Raw genomic sequence first — 22,476 nt, forward strand, 5'->3', positions numbered from 1 at the left:
TCATGCAAACTTCTTCATTATTTAGAAGCGTACACAAGCTTCAAAGTAGGTAATAGTAAGGTTATCTTCAAAGGGTTGCAATGTGAAACTTTTTTCTTTTGGCTTCTGTAGTTCAGTTTGTATATTTGCTTTAATTCTGTCCATGTATACTCAAAATACTTTGAAAAAAAAACATAGTAGCCACATGATAGATCTAAGCTTATTATCAAAGACAGACTTTTCCTCCCACTTAGCATGGTGGACAAAGCATAGCTGATTTACTTGTAATTAAGCAGTTAGTCATCCTCATTTCACGGACTGACAGTAAGGAGAAAGAAGAACTTCAAGCTTTGGATAAATGTGGGTGTATAAATGATGCATCTTAAAAAGGCTGAGGTATGTGAATGAAATGAACAGCTGTCATGAGATGTAAAATCCTATGACATATTTTTCTCAGTAAGACATTAGGTTAATTCCATCCATCCATCCATCCATCTTCTTCCGCTTATCCGAGATCGGGTCGCGGGGGTAGCAGCTTCAGAAGGGAGGCCCAGACTTCCCTCTCCCCAGCCACTTCTTCTAGCTCCTCCGGGGGAATCCCGAGGCGTTCCCAGGCCAGCCGAGAGACATAGTCCCTCCAGCGTGTCCTGGGTCTTCCCCGGGGCCTCCTCCCGGTGGGACGTGCCCGGAACACCTCACCAGGGAGGCGTCTAGGAGGCATCCTGACCAGATGCCCGAGCCACCTCAACTGGCTCCTCTCGATGTGAAGGAGCAGCGGCTCTACTCTGAGTCCCTCCCGGATGACTGAGCTTCTCACCCTATCTCTAAGGGAGAGCCCAGCCACCCTACGGAGAAAACCCATTTCGGCCGCTTGTATCCGCGATCTCGTTCTTTCGGTCATGACCCAAAGCTCATGACCATAGATGAGGGTGGGAACGTAGATCGACCGGTAAATCGAGAGCTTCGCTTTTTGGCTCAGCTCTCTCTTCACCACGACGGACCGGTACAGCGCCCGCTTGACAGCAGACGCTGCGCCAATCCGCCTGTCGATCTCCCGCTCCCTTCTTCCCCCATTCGTGAACAAGATCCCGAGATACTTAAACTCCTCCACTTGGGGCAGGACACCCCCCCTGACCCGGAGAAGGCACTCTACCCTTTTCCGGCTCAAGACCATGGCCTCGGATTTGGAGGCACTGATCCTCATCCCGGCCGCGTCACACTCGGCTGCGAACCGCTCCAGCGAGAGCTGCAGATCACGATCTGATGAAGCCAAAAGGACCACATCGTCTGCAAAAAGCAGAGATGAGATCCTAAGGCCACCAAATCGGATCCCCTCAACACCTTGGCTGCGCCTAGAAATTCTGTCCATGAAAGTGATGAACAGAATCGGTGACAAAGGGCAGCCCTGGCGGAGTCCAACTCTCACCGGAAACGAGCCCGACTTACTGCCGGCAATGCGGACCAGACTCTGACACCGGTCATACAGGGACCTGACAGCCCGTATCAAAGGGCCCGGTACCCCATACTCCCGGAGAACCCCCCACAGGGCTCCCCGAGGGACACGGTCGAACGCCTTCTCCAGGTCCACAAAACACATGTAGACTGGTTGGGCGAACTCCCATGCACCCTCCAGGACCCTGCCGAGGGTGTAGAGCTAGTCCAGCGTTCCACGACCAGGACGAAAACCACACTGCTCTTCCTGAATCCGAGGTTCGACTATCCGACGGACCCTCCTCTCCAGGACCCCTGAATAGACCTTGCCAGGGAGGCTTAAGAGTGTGACCCCTCTATAATTGGAGCACACCCTCCGGTCCCCCTTTTTGAACAGGGGGACCACCACCCCAGTCTGCCAATCCAGGGGAACTGCCCCCGATGTCCATGCGACATTGCAGAGTCGCGTCAACCAACACAACCCTACAACATCCAGAGCCTTAAGAAACTCCGGGCGGATCTCATCCACCCCCGGGGCCCTGCCACCGAGGAGCTTTTTAACCACCTCGGCGACCTCGTCCCCAGAGATTGGAGAGCCTAACCCAGAGTCCCCAGGCTCCGCTTCCTCAGTGGAAGGCATGTTGGTGGGATTGAGGAGGTCTTCGAAGTACTCTGCCCACCGGCCCACAACGTCCCGAGTAGAGGTCAGCAGCACACCATCCCCACTATAAACAGTGTTGGTGCTGCACCGCTTCCCCCCCCTGAGACGCCGGATGGTGGACCAGAATCGCCTCGAAGCCGTACGGAAGTCTTTCTCCATGGCCTCTCCAAACTCCTCCCACGCCCGGGTTTTTGCCTCAGCAACCGCCCGAGCCGCATGCCGCTTCGCCCGCCGGTACCCATCAGCTGCTTCCGGAGTCCCACAGGCCAAAAAGGCCCGATAGGACTCCTTCTTCAGCCTGACGGCATCCCTCACCGAAGGTGTCCACCAGCGGGTTCGAGGGTTGCCGCCGCGACAGGCACCGACAACCTTGCGGCCACAGCTCCGATCGGCCGCCTCGACAATGGAGGCACGGAACACGGTCCACTCAGACTCCATGTCCCCCACCTCCCCCGGGACGTGTTCGAAGTTTTGCCGGAGATGGGAGTTAAAGCTCCGTCTCACAGGGGATTCCGCCAGACGTTCCCAGCAGACCCTCACAACACGTTTGGGCCTGCCAGGTCTGACCGGCTTTCGCCCCCACCACCGGAGCCAACTCACCACCAGGTAGTGGTCAGTGGACAGCTCCGCACCTCTCTTCACCCGAGTGTCCAAGACATACGGCCGCAGATCCGATGAAACGATGACAAAGTCGATCATCGAACTGCGGCCTAGGGTGTCCTGGTGCCAAGTGCACATATGGACACCCTTATGCTTGAACATGGTGTTCGTTATGGACAATCCATGGCGAGCACAGAAGTCCAGCAACAGAACACCGCTCGAGTTCAGGTCGGGCGGGCCGTTCCTCCCAACCACGCCCCTCCAGGTCTCACTGTCATTGCCCACGTGAGCGTTGAAGTCCCCCAGCAGAACAAGGGAGTCCCCAGGAGGAGCACTCTCCAGTACCCCCTCTAAGGACTCCAAAAAGGGTGGGTAATCTGAACTGTCGTTCGGCCCGTAAGCACAAACGACAGTCAGAACCCGTCCCCCCACCCGTAGGCGGAGGGATGCTACCCTCTCGTTCACCGGGGTAAACCCCAACGTACAGGCGCCGAGATGGGGAGCAACAAGTATGCCCACTCCTGCCCGACGCCTCTCACCTTGGGCAACTCCAGAGTGGAAGTATGTCCAGCCCCTCTCAAGGAGACTGGTTCCAGAACCAGAGCCGTGCGTCGAGGTGAGACCGACTATTTCTAGCCGGAACCTCTCGACCTCACGCACTAGCTCCGGCTCCTTCCCCACCAGAGAGGTGACATTCCACGTCCCAAGAGCCAGTTTCTGCAACCGAGGATCGGACCGCCAGGGTCCCCTCCCTCTGCTGCCACCCATCCCACACTGCACCCGACCCCTTTGGCCCCTCCCACGGGTGGTGGGCCCATGGGAGGGCATTAGGTTAATTCAAAGGCTGAATATTATTTCCTAGTCTTACTATAATGCCAACAACTACAACAATGCTTCCCACCAGGGTGTCAGGCGCCTAGTTAAAGTGGGGGTCAAAACATCTCACAGTAAGGTGGAATACTCCTTTAAAGAGAAGAGACTTGGTCTTGTTAAATCTGATCATGTAAAAGCAGTGTACCTTATATAAAGGTGAAATTAGATATTTGCACACAGGTTACACAGGAAACATTGTTTCCTCACGTTTTGACACGGGTAAACCTTTTCCTGTTTAAGGTAAGTTTGCATTGTTAATGCAGGGCCAAAATTCAGGCAGGAGCAAAAGAGGCACCAAATTTAATAACAGAATTGAGCAAACTAACAGAGAGGACACAAAGAGAGCAGAACTAGAGAGTGGAGCGGCATAACGGAAGGAAGCAAAGTTAACAATTGAGACCAGGGAGTTTAAATACATAGGAGACTCAACAAGGTTGAGAACATGCCAACATAAACAAACCAATTTACTAACCCTCTTATCAAAAAACAAACACCATAAAAAACCACAAACACTCATGGATTATTTGAAAGCATGTTAGTTAGAATTACCAAAATGATTTATTTGTCAAATTCCAGAATGGTGAGGGAGAATTTTGAAAGTTTTTTTTTCAAATTCAGAAATTTACATACAATATGGTTGCTTTTAGCAATTTAGGAAAGCCAAAGTGACATTTTCATGGCTGTGTAATGTTCAGATTTATCACTCTAAACACACTAGTTCAGGGGTGCCCAAAGTTGGTCCTGGAGGGCCGGCATCCTGGACGTTTTACTTCTCTCCCTGGTGGTACCAACAACCTTCTAGGCATGTCAATGTTCTTCTTAGGCCTTCAAGCGAGCCATCATTTGATCCAGGTGCATTAAACCAGGGAGAACTAAAACAGGATGCCGGCCCTGAAGGACCGACTTTGGGCATCCCTGCACTAGTTCCTTTAGTGACATCTTAGAAAATTTAAAAATAAATAAGGTATGATATCTGGAATGGAATTGTAGGCTTCCAAATGTCTGGTTCATCCTTTGGTATAATTTATAGGTACTTGAAGGTGTCAAGTTCATCTGTTCATATCATCATATGCATCTGGACTTCAGCCCTAGGCCTTGTAAATCAGTCATCAAGCAGCCTGCTTAAGTTGCCTGACAACATAAGCAGGGTGCTGCTTTTCCCTGCTTTTCCTCAGCAGTGAACAATGTATACTGATTTTTAAATGCAAGGGCTCTGAGCCTATCCATTTTTTATTTTTATTTTTTAAGTATGTGTATTGTTCATCTCAGCTGCTTGGTGAGTTGTTTTTAGAGCAGTCAGAGATGTATGAAAAAAATGTGCATTACAAACGCAATGCCAAAATGTTTAGGCTTAATTGGGCTCTACTGTACTTGAAGAGTAACCCAGTTTAAGCAAGACAAAGCCTGGCCCTCTTCCTTTCATTTCTGATAATCAAACCACATAGATGCACACAGATCACACCGCAAAATCTAGCTCCCTGTCCTGCTACAAGGCTACCCCACGAAACACTTTGGACACTGATATGTTGTTACAAACAGCACTGAATTCAACGCAGAAGTTTTATGCATGCTCATAGCTTCTGAATGACCTCTCAAGCCCACACACACATAATGGGAAGTGAACTGCAAGTTCCAGAAAACCTCTCCTAGAACTTGCAGAAACCATCCATGCCCAGGCTGATTTTTGCTGATGTAGCAGTGCATTCCTAATCCTCAAAAAGCACAAATGTCAAGGTTAAGTGAGAAAATTCTGTAATTTAAGGAAGAAAATTGTTTAGGTTACAGATGTCTCACTGTGTGAAATGCATTTTTTATATATACAGTACAGACCAAAAAGTTTGGACACACCTTTTAATTCAATGCGTTTCCTTTATTTTCATGACTATTGACATTGTAGAATCACACTGAAGGCATCAAAACTATGAATAACACATGTGGAAATATGCACTAAACAAAAAAGTGTAAAACAACTGAAAATAACCCTTATATTCTAGTTTCTTCAAAGTAGCAACCTTTTGCTGTGGTTACTGCTTTGCACACATTCTGCATTTTCTTGATGAGCTTCAAGAGGTAGTCACCTGAAATGGTTTTCACTTCATAGGTGTGCCCTGTCAGGTTAATAAGTGGGATTTCTTGCCTTACCAATAATCCTGAAAATAAAGAAAGCCCATTTTAATTAGAAGGTGTGTCCAAACTTTTGGTCTGTACTGTATATATAAAATGTAGCAATAAACACGAGACATGTAGTTATCACTGCAGAGATCAAGTCAAAGTGTTGTGAAGGGATAAGTTAACTTATTATTCATTTATAGCTGACTTCAAATATTTTCCTCAACAGCTTTATTGGGTTTAACAAAATTTAGAAACTGATCCTGGGGGTTGCTTCTTACTACTGTTGCTGTTTTTGACACAGAAGAGGAAATATGACCTAGAGTTTCAACAGTTTTCATTTGTAAGGAAGGTCTGAAGACATGATAAATATTAAGTTTCTTCTGCCACTCTCTCCCAGTCCCCAAGCAGAACTAGGTTACATCCCTTGGGATATCGGCTGTGACCCTGGTTAGTCCACTCTTCAATATGTGTGCATACATCCATGTTAATTGTGACTTCGGACAGAAAAAGCTTCTAACCATTCAGGATTATTTTTTGTGGACAGATTTTGAGATTAGAAGCACATAGGAAAACAACAGGCATTATCTTAAAAAGTAGACGTGCGTTTAAGGATTCTGTCACAGAGCACGCTCAGTACAACATGCCCCACTGCGCCTGAACCTGCTGATTAGTGTTGTGGGTGAAAATTGGTGAGCATCATGTGTGAGTTTTAATAAACTGCAAACTCAAGCTTGTAATAGCAACTCGTTGTGGATTCGTGTTAAGGATGTAGCGCCTCACTTTTAATCCACATGCTGTTAATTAGTGAAACATTAATTAAATCCTCTTCAGGAAGCCACACACATCAAGAAAAGAATCCTCTTCCCTTAAAGCAATGTTTTACCCTTGTTTATACAAATCAATAATGATCAACAATATCTGGCTTTTTAAAATCCATTTTGAAATAAAAAATACTTTTTAAAGTCAAACTGAAAACTGGTTTCTACAAAATAATTATTTAAAAACACTACAAAGCCAGAGGTCAGAGGTCTGAAATTATTTTAAACTACCGTAGTATTGACAACAGGAGCTGTGTTGGCTTTGCAGATATTTATATATGTGCCTATGAATGCATATATATATATATATATGTATATATATATATAAGTATTTTGCATATTCTTCACAATTTAAATGAAACTGTTTATTGATGATGATATGAAATCATTCTCACACCAAAATCTGCTCAGTTTGAGGTTACTGAAATATTATCTTGTGATCTTAAATAATCTGAATAATTATAATAGTAGTTATTTGCAGAAAGAAGAAAACCTGTCTTTCACATCTGACTGACATCAAAATATGTGATGGGTGCATGCATGATTAATAGGAGATTATATTTAGGAGATCTGAAGCCTCTGACTTTGACACAGGAGACAAGAACTGCCACATTTCACATGTTAGATGCCTCAAAAGAGGACCTAACCCAATTCATACTGACCTCATTTAGCTAGGGATGCTGTTTGAGTCTGGAGGGGAAGAAAACAAAATTTGCGAACAAACAAGATGCGTCTGCATGCTCCGAGGTGGGAGTGTTTTCCCCGGGTCCTTGCATTAGTTACCAGGCTACAAACAGGTCGGAGCTCGTTTAGTGCTGGCCTGGCTAATGATCATTGTGTTGCTTTGAACTTAATTAGTTGATGAAGAAGCAGCTGTCTTTAGAAATCCTCATCAACAAAATTCTGGGTAACAAGTGTCCTCGAGAAAAAGGAGCCACATGCATTAAATTATAGATTCTTGTAGAAAATATGTATCTATAAAGATTCCTTTTGTTCAGTTTGTAAAGGAGTACATATTTGTGGTAAATCCATGAAAAATATCAGTTGTGGAAAAGGAAACACCAGCAAATGAAAGATGTAGTTTTAGTTAACAAGAAAGCAAAATATTAATATAAGGGGAGAAAATTAAACGTTTTGTTGGATAGTGTCAGTTCTGCCATCACAAAGGGAACAAATGAAAACCTCAACAATCAAGCCAGAATAATGGCAATTTGCTGAGTGCTTGTTACTCCCACTCACTGTAATGATAGTTCATTTCTGTCCCAGTTTTTATGGGCTAATCAGTTTTCCCTGCATCCATAATTATTAGGGATTCAATGTAACACACATCAAGCAAGTCGAGTGACACAAATCAAGAACACCCACACACTATGTGTACTGTTTCTGCTTGATGTAATAAAGTGCTGAAAGGGAGATTTTTCATAAACTTTTAATGTATGAAAAAGTTTCTATAATAATTTTCATCTGTTTTTGACCATGTGTGGATCTTAAGCACTGAACTCAGACTGCATTCCTCAATGGCCAGTGTCCTGCAACTTTCAGATGTGTCCCTTGTCCTACACACTTGATTTAAATGGTGAAAGTGTCTCACTAGCATGCAGTCAAACTCCAAAGAGCCTTGCTAATGAGCTCATATTGGAGTCAGGTGTGCTGAAGCACAGAACTGGAAGACTGGAGTTTGAAACCACTGATCTAAAGGCAGATTATGAGACACAAGGCTCTGCTAAAGTCTGACTAGCCCTGTCATTCGTGAGTAAAAGTTATACTCTATTTCTCTTTAAACTTTCCCTAAAGCTACTTTAATGCTGTTTTTATCTTGTGGAAAATATTTTTAAAAAATTCAAATGAGTGTGAACAAATGTAAGAAACAATTATTTCAAACAAGACCTGAAAACAAGAGTTACTAAAAATGAATGAGAAACAGCGTGCATCTACAGGGAAAATGAACCCACCACCTATTATAATATAAAGCTGGAATATGAATAGGTTAGCTGGAGATATTTTTGACTCTGCTTTTCTTAACTATGGCCTCTACAAGGAGCCTGAACTGAATATCATTTATCAGCTACTGTTTCTGATCATGCTTCTGCTAAAGAGAAAAAAAATGTTTAGAAAAAAATAAGAACAACCTCTAATATATGAAGTGACTCCGGCTTGCAATGGCTAAAACATGAACAAAGAAGCCGATGAGCACAGTTACAAAAAATCCTCTCACAATGAGAATAATCAAATAGTAGAAATAAGAGAAATCAGAGTAGTCATGAAATCTGTTGATGAAGAAGGTTGAAATGCTTCTACCAGTGCCGGAGCATTTCTTTTAATATTCCTTAAAAGCACTTCTAACTGCACTGTTTGAATGGTGCTATATGAATATACTTCCTTTTCCCATAGCAACTTAACTGAAAAGCAGCTTCACACAAGCCACTGGTCTAATGCTTGAATATCTACAAACCCACAAGAATCTTAACCCTCTTCACAAGATTTTTCATGTTCTGTATGCTCAGTTATTAAAACGATATATCTTTATATGTTCAATGCACATTAAATTAGAGTGCTGGTGGAAAACATGAGTGCCGGATGTTGTTGCTGACCAAAGACCTCCCTTCATGTCGTCCAGGTGCAGTTTGATTTGTGAACTCTCGCCACTGGTAATTCACGCTTTAACATTTGGAAAGTACGTTTATTTGTCTGTTAAATGCCCACCTTTGGAAAGCAGCGGCTCTTTACAGTCGCTGTGTTTCCTAGCAACATAGTTTTTGTGCATTACGTGCAGTGTAAACTGTGGCCTGTGTTGAATTGAATTGGGTCAAAAAATTTGACATGAAATGGTATTTAATTTGGAGCTCAATAATGCTGGTTATACCAATAACCATATATTCTTATTTGGATCTCTTTCTATACATCAATAAATTAGATTGCTGGATTTTTAAATGTATAATTTGATGATTACAACAGCTCTTGAATATGTGAAAATATACATTACTTAAAATGGACTCTCCGGTCCAGTGCTTAACTGGTTTGAATCCTACATAAAGAACAGGGATTTCTTTGTTTCAATTGAAAACTTTTCATCAAAGAGGTCAAAGGTCACATGTGGGGTACCCCAAGGTTCAATCCTAGGACCCCTTTTATTCAATATTTATATGCTCCCACTAGCTCAGGTTATAACAGGAAATAATATTAGCTACCATAACTATGCAGATGACACACAGCTCTACATTACGATGTCACCAGGTGACCTTTGACCCCATCCAATCACTGAACAGATGCTTAGAACAGATAAATGTGTGGATGTGCCAAAACTTTCTCCAGCTGAACAGAAACAAAACTGAAGTTATTATTTTTGGACCTAAAGAGGAACGATCTAGAGTCAATGCACAGCTTCAGTTATTACAACTGAAAACTAGCGATCAGGCCCGAAACCTGGGAGTAGTGATGGACTCTGACCTGAACCTCCAGAGCCACATAAAGACAGTCACAAAGTCGGCCTTCTATCACCTGAAGAACATTTCCAGGATTAAAGGACTAATGTCTCAGCCAGATCTAGAGAAACTCGTCCATGCGTTCATCTTCAGTCGTATTGATTATTGCAACAGCGTCTTCACAGGTCTGTCCAACAAATTAATCAAACAGCTGCAGCTGATCCAGAATGCTGCTGCTCGCGTTCTCACTAAAACCAGGAAGATAGAGCACATAACACCAGTTCTAAAGTCCCTCCACTGGCTCCCTGTAGCTCAAAGAATAGACTTTAAAATACTGTTGTTAGTTTATAAATCACTGAACGGCTTAGCACCACAATACATTAAAGATATGCTTTTATTGTATCAACCTTCCAGACCTCTCAGGTCTTCCGGTTCTGGTCTGCTCTGCATCCCCAGAACCAGAACCAAACGAGGAGAAGCAGCTTTCAGCATCTATGCACCACAAATTTGGAACAAACTTCCAGAAAACTGTAAAACAGCTGAAACACTGACTTCTTTTAAATCTCAACTGAAAACCCACCTGTTTAGAATTGTATTTGAAATGTAATCAATTACAAATTTCTATATTGCATTGTGATTCTGTGTTTGTAATGATGTAAAGCACTTTGAAATGCCTTGCTGCTGAAATGTGCTATACAAATAAAATTTGATTGATTGATTGATGATACTACAACTGCATTTTTATTTTGCCTAGATTTTTTTAGTTCTCTCCTGTTTCTCACCTATTTGTTGTGAGTGGTGCAAACAAAAGTGAAAATAATAAAACCGGAATTTTTAGCAGATATTTGGGTGGCACGCTCTCTGAATTTTCTCTTTCTTTTATTACTTGTTTCAGTTTCCCTCTAACTTTTTTTTATTCCACTTCTAATGTTCCTCTGCCCTCTTCTCTTTGGCCTCTGAACATCCTCCTCTGGGTTGTGTGCAAGCACGTACGTGCCAGTTTATCCTGCGGCCCATGTTTTTTTGTATTTTTGTTTTTATGTAAAACTGGATGGAAATAAAGAACAAACACATATTTTCCCTGTTTGAACATTCAGATAGGGAAACTTCTGATCTGATTTTTTTTTCTCTCGTGGTTGTAGTAACACTATATAAAAACACTGTAGTTTTGTGCCTCCTGACAAATATTTTAAACTCTGAGGTTTGATGAATTATGATGAGGTAGATTTCTGGTTCCCATGCCGCTATGGCTCTCTCCATGCGCTACAATACACATATATGAGATTATGTAGGATTTCCTTTTATCGCACATATATGAGATTATGTCTGATCAAAAACTCAGAGTAGTAACAGAAGTGGTAGAGACTACCACAACCATTTGGGTAGTACAGCAGTTCTTTAAGATGGAGACTAAACTCAGTGATGTTGCTGATCAAGGACTGACTTCCTGGGTAAGTGGAAGTGCACCTGTTTTTTTTCTTTCTTTTTAATGCCGCCAAGTTACATAAAACAGCCCTAAAATCATCCCAAAATGCCCTGCTCTTTTAGCTGCAACAACACCTAAGCTAAATAAAGGCTAAAGTATTAAAAACATCACTACTGTATTTCTGACTGACTGCAGTGAACCCCTGACACTCATAAACAATTAATATGATTATTTTTGCTGTTTTGTATTAAAAAAGAGATGGTTTAAATAGCAAAACATTGGACTCTGTGTCTTACTCTGTAAATTATTGATCTGTTGCTGATGTTAATTTTTCTCGCTCCCCAGATCACTAATGTGAATAATTAAGAATCAACTCTCCACGAGATTATTCATCTATAATTCAGTCAAAATAAAGACATGTTCCTTGAAATAATGTCTTGTTTTTTGGAAATACATACCAAGTTTGTCAATTTGTCTAAACTAATTATTATTTCATTTTAGAGATAATTGACCTCTAAAGCAAAATAATTATTATCTGAGGCATTATTATATCAACCTTATCTTTTTCATGCATGGGGTCTTTTGGTGCAATTTTCCAAAAACAAAACTTATCTGACTTATCTGAATATAAAATAGTGCATGCTGTAATATCAGATGAGCAGAAATGAAAATCATTTATCAGCTACTGTTTCTGATCATGCTTCTGCTAAAGAGAAAAAAACATTTTTAGAAAGAAAAAAGAGAACAACCTCCAGCATTCTCAACATTTACTTAAGGGTGTGTGTCTTCATAGACACGCAAGACTAATACACAGCAGTGTGTGATGGGGTTCTAGGAATTAATGCATAAAAAAGACTCATGCAAAGCCTGCAGACTGTGTTTGGATCATAACATCAACAGAACAGAAGGTCGAATAGATCAGGCTTTGCAGTCTATTGTTCAACATTATTTCCGTGAGGCATTAAAAGAGTTGTAGAAGGCAGCATTCAAAGAACTGTGAACATCATTCTCAAAAGCATTGGGTCATAACCAAACTAGAGACTGACAGTAAAAACATAAAGTTTAGAATTATCCTCATATCAGCAAAGAGATCAGTTTTGATCATTGTGCACAAACAACAAAAACTGAGTAACATTTAACAGTGTAAATCGCTGGCTTCCATTCTTTTCTTGTATTATTTACAAACAAAATCTCTGTTACAACTGGATCCTCTGCCTTTGTTTTGGTCTATAGTATATAAACATCTGTCCTTCTAAATTACCCATAATGCTTCTAAATTATTTTGTGTGAAGCTAGCTAAATATGCAGAAGAATTTGCCTTCATCTTTTCCAAATATTCCTATAATTTTATGTTGCGTGGAATATTCACAGTCATCTGGTATCATCGTCAGAAATTGCTAAGAAAGAATGAAATGATCCCAAACTGATTCATGCTAGACTGGAGTTTTTCTAAATGAGGAAGCTAAACCGTGAGGGACATCCTGGCAGGAGAATCTGATTTTCACTCCTATAGATTTATCTAAGTGAATAATGTAATATAGACAGCGTTGCTGTATCTCTGTCAAGCCAACCCCGGTCTTATGTCAGCAAAGATCTGGGTCACTACCCCCAAGTGTTTCCCACTGCTTTCATTAAACATTAACTATGTCTAAGTATATTTCTATGTCCTCGCCTCTGAAAACCCAGATGAGCTCCACTTGGAGAGAAAATACGATGCAAGGCAGCTGATATATTTCTCCATCTGCTCCAATGAAATGAATGTATGGAAGTTTTTGCTCTTTTTTATTGTTTGAGCAGCTTTTTCTCGTCTAAAAACGAACTGAGATGAATTTTTTTATTTTACAGTAATTTAATCTCATTAGATATATAAAATCTAATAAACTGAACTGTGTTTGTATAAAGCTACTAAGAAGGCTATTTTTAAAATGGAAGACAAAAACGGTGACAGTGACAGAATTTCAAGAAAAAGATGGCGTTCTCACCGAGGTCACGTATTGTATATCCCGGCATAGTTTTGTTTCCCGGGGAAAGTCGGCCAGTTCCAGGAAGTTGTCCACCACCACTTGGCCAATCAAATCGTGTCGTGAGAACCTGTCAAAGTCATAGACGCTGAAGTGCAGTTTGCGGCTTGACAGCTCAGCATACGCCACAGGAAACAGAAACACCTCATCAAACACTGCGTTGAGAGTCTTGCGGTGCACCTTGGTTTGGTGCTTGGTTTTGCGGTCAGGCAGAAGGTAGATCTTGACATAAGGGTCTGAGGTCCCTGAGAAGTCCTTGGCAGGCAAATCCTGGGCCTTGTGAATCTTCACAATAAGCTGCTCCAGGTCAAAGTCAAACTTTAGGATGAAGTGAAGACGACCGCAGCTGTCAGTCCGACGACCGTCTTCAGCATCTACAGATCGCTGCTTGTAGAGCTCTGGTTTTATCCGGCCCAAACCGGACAGGGAGTCCTGGCGTTGAAACTGAGCTGGGTTGAAGTCAGGATTAGACAGATTCATCTGACGACGAATGGAGTTATGCCTGTGAAAACGTATGTTAGTCATATGACATATCAAGTCTGACACATTTAATATTATGGAATCTCAAAGCAAACGGTGCATATAAAACTTAATATATCCTTCTTAAAATGCCAGGTTTCTGTGACAAACAAAACAATGTGAAATAATTTCCAAACCCTTTCTCCCATTTATATGGCAACTAATCTGTACAATGTAATGTGAGTATGTGTCAAAGACAAATACCGCATGACTGCCCCAATTAGAAATTTCCACTGGACTGTTCAGAATGTCATCTGCAAGCACACAATTCAGAGCGCTGTGCACCTTCCGTGCCCCTGAATTTGTAGTGTCAGCATTCTGGATGCTCGACTTGCAATGACTACGTGGGCATTGCTTCTAATGTGCCGTCTTCCTTATATAGAATGGAGCCTGTCAAGTGGCCGGCAGTAGCATGGAACAAGTGGCAGAAAGTTGGCTGGCACAGGTTGTGTTCTACAAGTGACCATGTCAAGTGGTTTCCGGTTGGACTAATGGCTCGTATTGAAAAACAGACTTGGAAAATTTATCCAGACTTGTCTAAAGTCTCAAAAGCCTGTCATTTAAAGGTGGGTGTGTTTATTTCCACTGTAACTGTTTTTCTTTCAAGGCAACTAAAACACAATAGTTTTCTAATAGCCATTGGTTTTGGGGAAATTCAATGCGTTTAGCTGTACTCAATCTCTCATCAGCATTGAATTGAATTGAACACCAAATACTGAAACAAAACCTTCAGGGACTAATTTCTACTAACCGTACAGAGGAGGTAGGTTCAGTAATTTGCCTCTGAACCCTGTCTCTGGCCAGAGTGTGAACTTGGTTCCTCTCCACTTTAGTCTGGGTCTCTAGTGGGATGTCAGGTGATGTGTGGCTTATCTTCAAGGCTGACTCAGGCACAGTCACAGCTGAAGGGGGGCCCGATGGTTCCTTCACACAACCATCCTCGCTGTACTCCCTTTCTTCTCCGTCCACCTAGACACCATCCAGCAACATTTACGTTACTACCAACAGGTTGGCAGAAATATTACCTATGAATATACAGTAACTGTAGAATGAGAAACATGTTGCACAGTTTTTCTTATCTTCATCACAATGGCATTTGAAAAAAATGTAATGGTTGCTGATTGTTTCATAATTGGCTACTGTATTATGTTTTTAGCATGTAAATCACTTTGAACTGCCTTGTTGCTAAAATGTACCACACGAATAAACTTGATTTGCTCTTGTTACAAGGACAGGTCTAGAGAATTGTCATATATTTAGAAATGCCACTTGACTCAGATGAAACATACACCTCATACACACATCCTAACTCACACAAACATTTAACCAGAATTATCATGTACATCTGGACTCAAAATTATGTTTAAATGTGTTCTAGAATAAAGTATTTGTATTCAATAACACACACAAGTACGCTGTTTATTATAGGTACTTGGTCGATTTTGAGTCTGTATTCATTATAAGTCGCATTACTAAAATGAAACATCATCTCATGGAAGACCTTCTTTACCTCTGTGAGGACAGGTTGTTGATCTCCTCCCAGGAAGTGTGCCCCCTTGAGGACATCTGGGAGGAAACGGCCACTCAGGGGCAACCAGCACAGTTTCCATGAGACAAAGAGAGAGACGCTAAAGAGCGCCAGACCACAGGTGGTCACCAGTAGGGACAGCAGACTCACCGATACATCTGCAGAGAAAGAGCAGGTGTTCAGTGAACAGGCAGCAACAGCTCTGGCAGTGAAAAACGCTGGCACAGACAAACCTACAGCAGAGTTCCATGGATGGCAAGCTGCATTTATTCAGACTGCTAAATGAGAACACAATGTGACTTTTTTTTTTGTAATGCGACTATTACAAAAGATGATGTAGTCATGCAAGAACAGACCATAGACACTTTCAATTTGTGGTGTACCTTATAGATATTTTGATCCAACAAGATTATTATTGGATCAAAATACCTATAATAAAATACTGATCCTAACCAGATCAAAACCTTATCGGATTTTGATCCAATAACCTGACACCCCCTCTCTGTTCTACACCCCATGTAGGGGGTGTCAATCCAGCTAAGTTTAGTCAAATTTGATTCAAATTAACTCCCCGGAAATAAAATAATCTGATTTAAACTAAAACAATTCAGTTTTATATTCATGTTTCTGCACATGGTCACCCACACATTAGTATTTCTTCCATAATCCATACTTGATTTAGACTGTACCACATAAAATTATCAATTAAGTGCAATCACATGCATTAATGAGTGCCTTCTATTAGTGAAATGTCCACCATGTCATTCACCCTGGAGCTTATTAGTATAAACGTTGTTTTATCTGAATGACAACTGGAGCTAAAGTCAAAAGAGACAGAAGCAGTGCAGTAGTGAAGCATTCTGAACCTGAGTAGAAAACTGTGGATGAATGTGGATCCAGTTATGTTTGCATTTGAAAAAAAAAATACTCTGCCATGACAAGATAAAAAAAAACAAAAAAACTTTAGCCTTACTGCACATCTTTTTTTTGCAAAGGGGGTTCATAACACATTCAGAAGTGGATGCATAGTGATTGATGGATATTTGAGCTCATCAAACATGAGTTATGTTATCCATTAGCAGAGAAGAGGTTTTTCTCTTTAACAGCTGGGTAATAGAGCAGTGTAGAGTCAGACAGATGATGCTCCCTAGTACATCTTTCTTGGGAAGCAGCCTTTCAGTAAGTCATCTAAAAACAATGGCTGAGGCGGTCTGCTGAGGTCAGATGCTTTTCAGGGTAAGGGTTTCAGAGCTGAGAGCGTCCCCCTGTATATGTCTCTCTGGATGGTTTTCTTTGCTGCTAGTCTTTCCAAATTAGATTCAACAAACTGAAGGAACATCTGAACTGTTGAGCAGCACCAAAATTGGTGATCCATTGAGCACCCACAATGTTTCAAGGAGGATAATTTCCCATGTACATTGAAAATTCTGGAAAAATATATATGTAATTTTTAAAATAAAGGTTTGAGTTTCCAGAAATTATGCATTCTTCCAAGACATCAAATGCAAAAAATATGAATAAAGGTTATTTATACTGATATGTATTTAAATCACATCTTCCATCCATCCATCCATCCATCAACAATTACAGAATTTATTAGAACACCAAGCAACGATAGTGTTTTGTTTTAGACACTTCTATTTTTTTAGGACTGAGAAATTAAAATACTTTACCAGATTTCTATAGAGTGTTTAGCAACCTGAAACTCCAATGGAAATAACTTTAAATCCAGTGGTTGTGTGCAAAATGCTAAACTGTCTAAAACCATAACATTCTCATAGTTCAGTGCTTGAATTTTGTAATGCTGTCTTGTCCATGATAATGCCTCTAAATTCAAACCACGTTATTAAAATGCAAAGATGTAGAAATTAGGATAGTCAAATGGTTTCCATAGCAACTACCACTTGCTTTGTCAGCAAAGCAGGTGGCTGTGAACGTGGAACCGGTGTGCCAGGTTTTATGTTCATTTAATTCATATTTTTATCAGTGTAGTATGCTGACTGTTGTGAAAAAAAAACGTTCTTGATATGAGTTTCATAAAACATAATTAAACCTAAAAGTGGCAGCTGAACTAAAAAACTCTCTGCAGCTAAACAACTCATGATTGATCAAAATGTGGAGCAGACTTTTAAACTGGACCTGATTTACCAGCTATTAATGAAGCACATAGACAGCAAGTTATTCCAGCAGTGAAGAGTGAGAGAATCACCCTCTTTAATAAACTGGTCTAGCCGAGGATCAGAAACAGCCAATGAGAAGAGACCTAAATCAGACTGCCAGAAAGTGACATAAATAGATGCTGTTTGCACCTTTGCAAAATGCACAATATGTATGTTAAATGTTGTAACGTATAGTTTATGTGTTAGTTGTAACTTTTGACACGTATTAGACAAGTAGTGATGGATATTTGAGCTTTATGAGTTGTTAGTGCATTGTTTACGCATCAAAGTAACATGAAATATTCATGTGCATGTGGCCAGGAAGGTTTTCCGTAACTTTGTGCACCTGTGGCCACAGAACAGATTGGAATGCAGGTGACTTTAAAAACATCGCAAGCGTTGTGATTTCTCATGTATTCAATTTTGCTCTTATTGTTACAGAGGCAATAAAAAATGACTACCTGCTTTTATTTTCAGCAGACATGTTTTCGTTTCACAATCCTACCTGCATCACAGTAAACATCCCCGCTGCTGCCTCACTGATGGGTTTTGCCCACTATTTTGGGTATAAACCCCACACAAAATCCATTAGTCTGAGTCAATTAACTTTTTAAAGCCTTTTTGAAACCCGTTGGGTGTCTCTTCCGTTGAAGCCCTTTTGCAGCGTGCAATCAAGACAGTCAAGTCTCCTCTCTATTGAGTTAATTGGATTCTGTTAATCAGTAAGCTCATTTGTCACTGAATGAAGTCAACAATTATAACTAAAAAAGGTCAGAGGTTTTCTAAGTAACTGTCTGCAATGGGGCTGCTTCTTTTTATGTGACAATAAATACAGAAATAATGGTAACAGAGTCAAGGTTTCCGAGAACCAATAATAGTTAAAGATGATCAATATAAACAGTGCAATCTATAATGAAAAATTTCAATTACTTGGTTGGTTGTCATTTAAAGACTCCAGAAGAGCATCTTTTTAGTTTTGGCTAGTGCAGTAAAATTACGATGCATTAGGGTGAAACAGAATTTCACAAAAGAAGACCAGCGGTAGTGTTTTACTCTACATTGTGCCAAATGGACGGCTGCACTAAAGGTGTTTTCCTGCCCCCGAAGCTCATAAAACTTTAGAACCCCAAAGTGAACTGACACAGCAACGGCTGCTTTTATTGATTTCAACAAATCTCCCTTTGATGAGGCACTGTGTACACAAACAGCAGGTTTTAGTGTGGCTGATGATTGTCTAAGGCTTATTTGAACTGAGAATTGTGATGCACAGCCAAAAAATAGAAAATAAAAAAAAACTCCCACCCCCACTAGCTTTGGGGTTTCAATATGCTGCCAGTTCCACATGTTTAACTCTTAAAATAAAAGCAGAAACACAGCTACCACTTTACAATCTTAAGCAAGATTTGCTTCTGTTTTTTCATAAATAATCAATTGCTTTACCAGTACTTCAGCTGGAGATTAGGTAAAATAAAATTTTATTCAGCTCACAGTCATTTCTCATAATTACTCAATCAGCCTTAGAGTTTTCCAAAATTAAGACAAATAGGGTAAGTCATATTTTTACATTTTAGTTTCTTATACCTATTTCTTATTCCATACAAAAAGCCGTAGCCAATATCTTTACATATTATTTAAAATAATGTGCTTGCCTAAATGTTGGACCTTAAATTTTATATTGATCTGTTCTGGACTCCAAGACAAAACTTAATCCCCATTATTTGCTTATCTACTGTGTGGTTTTATGTCACATATAGTTTTAAGCAACAAGTAGTGCTCCTGCCTATTGCACAGCTACATTTTAAAACTGGCTGGACATTATTTTGGTGATGAAAAAAAATCTAGGTTTTCCCTACACACCCTTTACAATTTTGCCCGCACAGTGAAAGAATGTCTGTTTTGGTTGCTGCAGCTTCCTCACCTTCTCTATATCTGCTTTTCTCAGACATATTGCTGTCTGTGAAGAGAGAGTTGCCTGGAGTGCAACTACAACACCAGATTTTAAATTTTATGGTGTTCATAATAAATCAACAGCTTTTTTCTGTAAGTTTTTTAGCTTCATTAGCTGGAACCACAATGATCTACGACACAAGCTGGCCCATCAACAAGTCATATCAAAAGTGAGAGTAAACATGGCAACATTCAGCTAGTGCTCCAAATGAAAACATGCTCAAAAGGAGCAATGCATGACCTAACTAGTGAGGGATAATGCACTTTTTACCTGACTGTTTAACCCCGAGCAAAACTTTACTTCTCTTCCATAAATTCAAATTATTTCCTAAACTGCTATCTCACAGAATTTGCTTACATTTTTGATTGTCAACACTACACCTCATTATAATATAAACAGTTGATTAAAAATATACCAGCTAAAATGGCATGTTTCTGGTATTAGATTTTGTTGTTTTTCCATATTCTTTATAGAGGATGTTATATGTTTCCATTTTTGTCTCTGTGGTACACACATAACACATCATGACTGAATACCATGGTCCCTCTGCCTCTCAGTAAGATTCATTATCCATCCATTACATTGACTTCCTATGAGTTCCAATCATCTATTATCCAATAGATTGCACAGCCACCTTTACCAGGAATAACAATATAGATTTTCTGCTTTGTTTGAGGTAATGACTCAATTTGAGAAAAGCTTCAGCTGCCATAAAGATGGCATCACAGTTGCCTCTAGAATACTTTGAAATACAGATGAGTATGGCATGTTGGTAGTTCACTGACTGCAAGATGTTTAGGTTCTATGTCCTGGTCTTATGGTTGCAAAACAAGCCCAAATTATCAGCTTTCCATCCCTTTTCTGTACAGTTGGTATGAAGTGCTTCTGCATTAGCAATGTGTTTAGTTTTCCAAAAACACACTGTATTATGGAGAAAGTCTTAATCTGTAACTGTATAACCTGAAGGTTGCTTCATATATGCAATCAAAGTTTTCTGTTAAACAGTCGCTGAGAACCCGACCTGCTGATTCCAGTTTTGGCCGATACAATTTTTTTTTTTTTTTTGTCTTGAATGTTGTTGAGTTGGCAACAGTGGGGTGACTATTGTTGACTGCAAAAGTGTAGACATGACATTTTTAGGTCATCCAGATGTCCCACAACAAACCATAGTGGTCTACTTTTTTAGTGCTTTGTTTGAGCTGCTTTGTGCCATTAAAACTGTTCTTTGTGCAGCTTTCGTTTCTGAGCTCCAAAACAAGCCAAAGTGCTTTGCTTTGAAATTTTAACAGCACAAAACTGAACAAACGTAGCTCTAATAGTTTATTCTATTTGCTGGATCTTTCACAAATCAGGTTTTTGTATCTGCAGTAGACATGAATACGTTTGAGGAATGTTTATTTGATGTGGTAAGGAATTATGTACATTTGTCCAGTTCTTCACTAAATGATATCATAATAATAAGACTGACAAATGGTTAATAACTCCTGGATGGAAACGGTAACATCATTGTTAATAGATAAGGCTGTCTGCAGAAATGTGTGGCACTCTTTACCTAACAGTTTTGCAGGAGGAAAACGGGATTCATGGAAAGAAGAGAAACAAAACTGGTAGTTGCATGACGCATACTGAAGTGGGCGCGGTGTCCCTCAGGTGGTCTGCGCTGTTGTATGAAAGGAGTGTGCGGATATACAGTACAGACCAAAAGTTTGGACACACCTTCTCATTGAATTCAACACAGTTGTGTCCAAATTTTTGGTCTGTACTGTATGTGGTTCGAAACTACATGACTGTAGGTTGACTGTTCGGCTTCAGACGAAATGTGTGAGCCTATAGAGTGACCAATTAACTTGTAAAAAGAAAACAGAGTACCAGGAGAAAACCTACCCATACACAGAGATATTCTCTGGCCTGGATTTGAAGATTGGACCTTCTTTCTTTGAGGCAACTATACTGACAATTACTCTGGCATGCATTCCATAAACTTTCTAATAACAGTAAATGATTCAACCTTATGGTTATACTGTTATTCCAAGCAGAAAAGACAGAGAAAGCCAAGGATTGTGATAGAATTGTTGTTTTCTGCAAGGTCCAGCATCATGTACAAACCCAGGTCAAGGTGCAGCCTGTGGCTATCTCATTAAACGCTTCTATGTCCAATTGGAACAATCTTCTATTCGCAAAACACGTTTCAGTTCAAGAAATAGTTACAGCCCAGTCAGTTGTGGGTCAATAACAGGCCCACAGAGACTGAGGAAAAAGGACACAGCGATGTAAGGGTCTTTGTAAATGTACTTCTAAAACATGACTGCCATTCAAACAGCTGAAAGATAAGAGCTGCACATACATTCATAGACATTTTTAAGAGAGGAGAGGAGAGGAGAGAGGAATCATTAACTTTATTGGGTTCACTCAAGAACATCACCAGAGGCTTGAAGATTTCTAAACCAAATATCCAATAATGTCATGTTGCCGAGCAACGATACCTCCAAAATGCAATCAAGGGTGTAATGAAACCAAACCTTTCTCTCGGCATTTAATCAATCTCCCAACTCGGAGACGAAGAAATTAACGTGATTTTGTCTTTCAACATTTAAATTTTAACATTGCTCTTGTGTGTGATTTGGTTCAATCTGTTCTGCTTGATAGAATATGAAACAAACTTGTTTAACACTTAAAATCATCATGCTGTATAGTTATAGATGCAGGAAGCTACAAGTTTGAGCACACAAGTATTTATGTTATTTCAACTTTTTACACAGGATAAAAGGAAATATGGTACTTTTGGCAGTACAAATACTGCCAAAAGTTTTAATCTGTACAATTTTACAGATTAAAACTGCAACACATACAGTTTTATTCTGTTTAGTTTAAGTCACATTAACCCAGCAACAACCTTTCCCATGTCAAATATCAGGTACATAGACTGGTGATGGTGGACCATTTTTAAAGCCACGTGATGTTATGGGGATTTCAGCAGAT

At 40.5% G+C, this 22,476-nt stretch overlaps 1 protein-coding gene across 1 annotated transcript in view; it reads right to left on the reverse strand.

The window, feature by feature from the left end:
- syt9b (synaptotagmin IXb) overlaps nt 1-22,476 on the reverse strand; it is a 39,954-nt gene that overhangs the window by 12,432 nt on the left and 5,046 nt on the right. Inside the window, exons 2-4 of the mRNA XM_032550653.1 lie at nt 15,373-15,548; nt 14,614-14,831; nt 13,305-13,845 (exon numbers count right to left, since the gene is read on the reverse strand). Of these exons, the coding sequence (XP_032406544.1) occupies nt 13,305-13,845; nt 14,614-14,831; nt 15,373-15,548 (935 nt within the window). The remainder of the gene's footprint in view (nt 1-13,304; nt 13,846-14,613; nt 14,832-15,372; nt 15,549-22,476) is intronic.

The sequence above is a fragment of the Xiphophorus hellerii genome, chromosome 2 (genome assembly GCF_003331165.1).
Source record: "Xiphophorus hellerii strain 12219 chromosome 2, Xiphophorus_hellerii-4.1, whole genome shotgun sequence".
Classification (NCBI taxonomy): Eukaryota; Metazoa; Chordata; class Actinopteri; order Cyprinodontiformes; family Poeciliidae; genus Xiphophorus; species Xiphophorus hellerii.